Consider the following 6,000-nt stretch of genomic DNA (forward strand, 5'->3'; position numbering starts at 1 on the left):
ATACAATACTTTCTAAACTAAACAAGGAAAGAGATAAATCAAGGATTGATACAATCCCTTGATAGAAGGCAGAAAATAATACAGAAAATAATACAATTAGAGATTTAAATCAGTGCATTATTTTATGCTATCATCCCCCCTCAAGCAAGACGTCGGATGAGGTCCAACGCGTAGCTTGTCTCTGAAAAATTCAAACAAAGGACGATGGAGAGCTTTCGTGAAAATGTCTGCAACCTGCAAGTCTGATGATACATATCGAGTCTCTAGCTGACCATTGGAAACAAGCTCCCTAACAAAGTGGAAGTCAATATCAATGTGCTTAGCACGTTTATGAGAGCTCGGATTCTGACTGAGAAAGATAGCACTATTGTTATCTGAATAAAGAGTCGGGCAAGAAGACAGCTGGACTTGAAGCTCACGAAGAAGTTGAAGCGCACACACCATTTCAGAAGCTGTATTTGCAAGAGCTCGATACTCGGATTCACAGCTAGAGCGAGAGACTGTTGGTTGTTTCTTGGCACTCCAAGATACTAGATTTCCGCCAAGGAAAATAGAATAGCCATATGTAGATCGTCTAGTTTCAACACAACGAGCCCAGTCGGCATCTGAATATGCAACAAGAGAAAACGAAGAGCTACGTGTAAAACTTAAGCCAAAGGCTGGAGTATGTTTTACATAGCGAAGAATTCGTTTTACTGCTTGAAAATGAGCAATGGTAGGGTGTTGAAGATGCTGACTGACAAGATTTACTGCAAAAGATAAATCAGGACGTGTAATTGTCAGATATTGTAGCGATCCGACTAATGACCGATATAAAGTAGGATCCTCAAATGGCTGGCCGTCCTTTGAAAGTTGACAACCTGCAGCCAAGGGTGTAGAGACAGGTTTTGACTCTTCAAGAGATGCTCGTTGAAGGATATCACGAGCATATTTAGCCTGATTCAAGAAAATGCCAGACGAAGTATAAGTGACTTCAAGACCCAAAAAATAACCTAGTTTTCCAAGGTCAGTGATGGCAAATTCTTGATGAAGACGAGAGATGACAGATTTCAAGACATTATAAGAATTTCCTGTCAAAATTATATCATCAACATAAACTAAGAGATATATAGTGGATGAGCCACGATTATAAATGAACAACGAGGGATCAGAACGACTACAGAAAAATCCAATGCGTATGAGAAAGTCACTGAGTCGTTGATACCATGCAAGAGGAGCTTGCTTTAGACCATATATCGCCTTTTTAAGACGGCATACATGATTTGGAAACTGAGGGTCAACAAAGCCAGGGGGCTGTTCCATATATACTGGCTTGGATAGAACGCCGTTCAAGAAGGCATTTTGGACATCCAACTGATGTAGAGGCCAATTATTGGAAACAACAATGGATAACACGACTCGAATTGTAGAAGCTCGAACAACTGGACTGAAAGTATGGCAATAATCAAAACCCGGTAGTTGTGTGAAGCCTTGTGCAACAAGACGAGCTTTATGGCGATCAAGTGAACCATCTTCCTTGAATTTGGTTCAAAAAACCCATTTGGATCCCACAACATTTACATCTTTAGGACGAGGAATAAGATCCCAACTGTCCTTGAGAGCCATGGCTGAAAGTTCCTTCTTTAGAGCTTCAACCCATTCTGGTCTTTTTAAGGCAGACTTGATTCCACGAGGTGTAGTCACTGTAATGAGAGCCTGAAATAAACGAGTACAAGCATAATTTGGTATGTACTTTGGCTTGATGATACCTGCTCGTGCTCGAGTTTGCATAGGATGAGTAGAAGATACTCTTGGCGGAGGAACATGTGGATTTCTCTCAATTGGTGGAGGAACAGGTGGATTCATCTCAATTGGAGAAACTGGCTCAATGATAGGATTAAGAGACGACTCATCAGAATGTTGATTGTTGATATCGGGCTCTTCCTGGTGGGGCTGTGACTGTGTCTCGTGTGGAATAGCGGACAACTCATGATTGTTGATAGTGGGCTCATCTTGGTTGGTTTGTGACTGTAATCTAGAAAGTAGAGGCGGCTCATCACATAGATTGCAAGAACTTGGTTGATGAGACGAATCAGGAATAACATTTGGGAGCTGCAACTTCAATGAACCATCCAATCGCATTGGTTCAGTAAATTCCGAGATAGGAAGAAATTGAGAATTTGACCTGTCAGGGGACTTAGAGAATGGAAAAGATGACTCATCAAATTTAGCATGACGAGATATATAAATGCGGAAAGTAGAAGGATCGTAGCAACGAAACCCTTTGTGCGAGCTACTGTAGCCCAAAAAAATACAAGCTCTACTTCGTGGCTCAAACTTGTTTGTAGTGTAGTCTCTCAGACACGGATAAACCCTACAGCCAAACGGATGAAAGTGTGCAAAGTTTGGAACAGTTGAGAATAATAACTCAAAGGGTGATTTTCCATCTAACACCTTGGAGGGCAAACGATTTATAACATATACGGCAGTACTAAAAGCTTCCATCCAAAATTTCATAGGAGTAAAGGAATGAAATAACATTGTAAGACCTGTTTCAGTAACGTGCCTATGTTTACGTTCCACTCGTCCATTCTGAGCAGGCGTATATGGAGATGAAAATATATGGTGTATGCCCGACTCTCGGAATAACATCTGCACCTTTTTATTTGTAAACTCTGTGCCCCCATCACTGTGAAAAGTTTTAATACGACTAGACAACTGATTTTCAACAAAAACCTTAAACTGAAGCAACACTTCATAGAAATCAGATTTTTGTCGCAATGGATATAGCCATGTAAATCTGGAATAATCATCCACAAAAATAACATAATAGCGAAAACCAGAATCAGAGTTAACCGGTGCAGGGCCCCATAAATCACAATGCACAATGTCTAAAATAGAAGAAGATCGTTTTTCATCACGAACAAAAGGTAATCGATGACTTTTAGCTTTCTCACAAGCTTCACAAATCATCGGTTTGGGTAACAAAGCAGTAACAGATATGCTCCCAATTTTATGTAAAAAAGAAATTACATCAAATGCAACATGACCAAGCCGAGAGTGCCACAGTTCAAAAGACGCTTTAGGCGTACGAGCTGCAACCAGGGCTGACTTAGTATCATCATCCAACACGTACAGACCATCCCTACGACTGCCTTGAGCCAGAATGTGTTGATTTTCCCGATGCTGAATTTTGAAGCAATTGTCAGTAAAAACCACATCAATAGGTAAATCAGTAGTTAATTTGGTCACTGAAATCAAGTTTTTAGTGAGTCCGGGAACAACTAACACCTCAAACAGATGAATAGAATTATTTAAATAACAAGTCCCAATATGAGAGATAGGTAATAAGGCACCATTACCGACTACAACTGAATCTGAACCTGTGTAAGGCGTAGATGAGTGGAGTTGTGCCGGAGCAGGAGTCATGTGCGCTGATGGCACCCGTGTCTAAGTACCAGTCAGATATAGGAGGATCAGAGGCAATATTTGATGCAGAGAAAGCCTCAGCAATGTTGGCCACAGGTGTGGCAGTAGCAATCTCACGATTGAATCGATCGGGACAAACGTTGGCATAATGTCCGGTGGTTCTGCATATTTGACAGTGAGGCTGACGCTTTTGGCTAAAACCACCACGACCACTCTTTTTTGGACCGTAACCGCGGCCACGAGACATTTGGGTATTAGAAGACCGAGAGTGTGTGTGGGCGGTGAAAGCAGCTGGGGAAGATATGTTTGGTTCCAGTGTTTGTTGAAACATGTCCCAAGCTTCAGCATTGTTGAGAAGATCTGAAAAGGATGGTAATGGGGACATAGCCATTTGAGTTGCTGAGAAGCTAGAGAATTCAGAGCCAAGTCCTTTCATAAATAGATGGATTTTGTCTGTTTCATCAACGGATCGCCCAATTGCAGATAATTGATCACAAACGAGTTTGAAATCTCGGCCAAATTCAGAGACCGAGCGACCTCCTTTCTTGATGGACTGAAGTTGTCCTTTTAGACGGAGTTCTCGAGCCTTAGATTGATGGCTAAACGTGTGCTCTAATGCGAGCCAAACAGCGCGAGCGGTGGTGCAGCCGACCACCACAGACATTGCTTCCTCGGACAAGGAAGAGAATATGAGACTGACAAGTCTCTGATCATCAACACGCCAAGATTGGTATGCTGGATTTGGTGTTAAGTTTCCGTCAGCGACAACGTCAGTCGGTGGTGCTGGACGTGATCCATCAACTAGGCTGATAAGCCCTTGACCAATGAGAAGTGGGTAGATTTGGCTTCTCCACAACAAGTAGTTTGTTGATGATAATTTAATAGTAAGCATATGGATTAAAGTACCATATGGCAGTGTATCAGAAGAGGGGTTTGAAGAAGCAGCCATGACGTAAGGCCTATGAATTGAGGGAGAGTAGCAGAGATGGTAGAGCGAGAAGAGATTTGGGTTTCAGTATCCTAGTCTGATACCATGTGAATGTAAATATCGTATTTGCATTGAAGATATTCATCACACACTTTACAATATATACAATACTTTCTAAACTAAACAAGGAAAGAGATAAATCAAGGATTGATACAATCCCTTGATAGAAGGCAGAAAATAATACAGAAAATAATACAATTAGAGATTTAAATCAGTGCATTATTTTATGCTATCAGGATCCAAACGTGTTCACTAAATTTTCTAAAAATGTGTCTGTCTCATAGTAGATGTATTAAATTATCGCCAAAAGATTAAAATTGTCTATTCCAAATATAGAATCGCGATATATTATGAAATCTCCTATAATTAATGAAACAAATCTATCATCACTAATTATTTTTCTGAAAAAAACCCTGTAGATAACTCTTAAAAATAGAACTTATCCATCTTCTTTGACTTTGTTTTGAAAATCACTTCACCATCACAATGATAGAAATTAATACTCTCATAAACTCTTCATTGTAATATACTCATCAAAATATTAGTCCAATTTTTTAACTTCATATTGATAGAAATTATATAAATCAACCACACAATCGAGGCACTGTATATACTCATTTCAGTGGTACAACGTTATCATCATATATATTGATAGTAGTCAATCATCGATTTCGATTAGAAAGAATTGTAAGTAGGAGTAATAATTTTTGGTCAGAAATTCGTACATAAAAATGTACAAATACAACACAAATATATTGATGTTCGACATGCTACGGTCTAAATATTGTGGGTAAGGGCACCCGCAACGCTGTGCCGTTGCGGTTCCTATGCCGTTCCGGCGGAACGGTTCCGCGGCGGCACGCGTTGCAGCCTACGTTCCGTCGCCATTCCGTGCCGCCCCCGTTCCTATGCCGTGCCGCGTTCCGTTCCGGAGGAACGCGGAACGAAACGTTCCGCCACGCGCCTAGGCGACGTGGCGGCCTCCCATTCGACGCGTGAAGCCCACTCGCTGCCCCGCGAGTGGGCTTCGTCCCGGTGACGCAATAATTCAAATTTTTTTTAAAAAATACGAATTTAATAATTTTTTTTGCAACGGTAATGTGACCGTTTTTTATATCCGTTTTATATATTTTTTTATTATTTATTTATTTATTTACTCTATAAATACTCCTATTTCATACTCATTTCAACCGCAAGTAGTCCGCCTCGAAGTGGAGCGCATCCGTCTATACAAGAACGGCTATCTATTCGTGCAAGGACACGCGACTCTAGTGCCCACACCCAACTCCAACAGGATCTAATTGAGCACATTTGGGCAAATTTTGGCGGATGAAATTATTAAAATTGTGTACTTTTATTTTTTTAGGATTTTAATTGTGTGCTTTTTATTTTTTTAAGTTTAAGTTGTAATTTTTTTTAATGTTGTGTGTTTTTTAATAAAGTGTGTTTATTTAAATTGAATTGGGTTGGAAATAAAAAAAATGAAATTGAATGAATAGTAATTTAAGGAACGGTTAAGGAACAGTTAAGGAACGAAGGGTTGCAGGTTCCGTTCCTTAGTTAAGGAATGAAGTAAAAAAGTACAGTGGGGCCCTCAAATAGTG

At 40.2% G+C, this 6,000-nt stretch overlaps 1 protein-coding gene across 1 annotated transcript; it reads right to left on the reverse strand.

Moving 5' to 3' along the window:
- Positions 1 to 117: 117 nt before the first annotated feature.
- Positions 118 to 1,302, reverse strand: LOC121781609 (uncharacterized mitochondrial protein AtMg00810-like). The gene has a single exon (XM_042179336.1). The coding sequence runs from the start codon at positions 1,300 to 1,302 to the stop codon at positions 118 to 120; it is 1,185 nt and encodes a 394-aa protein (XP_042035270.1).
- Positions 1,303 to 6,000: the final 4,698 nt, after the last annotated feature.

The sequence above is a fragment of the Salvia splendens genome, chromosome 20 (genome assembly GCF_004379255.2).
Source record: "Salvia splendens isolate huo1 chromosome 20, SspV2, whole genome shotgun sequence".
Lineage (NCBI taxonomy): Eukaryota > Viridiplantae > Streptophyta > Magnoliopsida > Lamiales > Lamiaceae > Salvia > Salvia splendens.

What these genes read in the sequence shown, in the direction of transcription:
- LOC121781609 (XM_042179336.1), bottom strand. Translation starts at nt 1,302, where the DNA reads ATGGAACAGCCCCCTGGCTTTGTTGACCCTCAGTTTCCAAATCATGTA.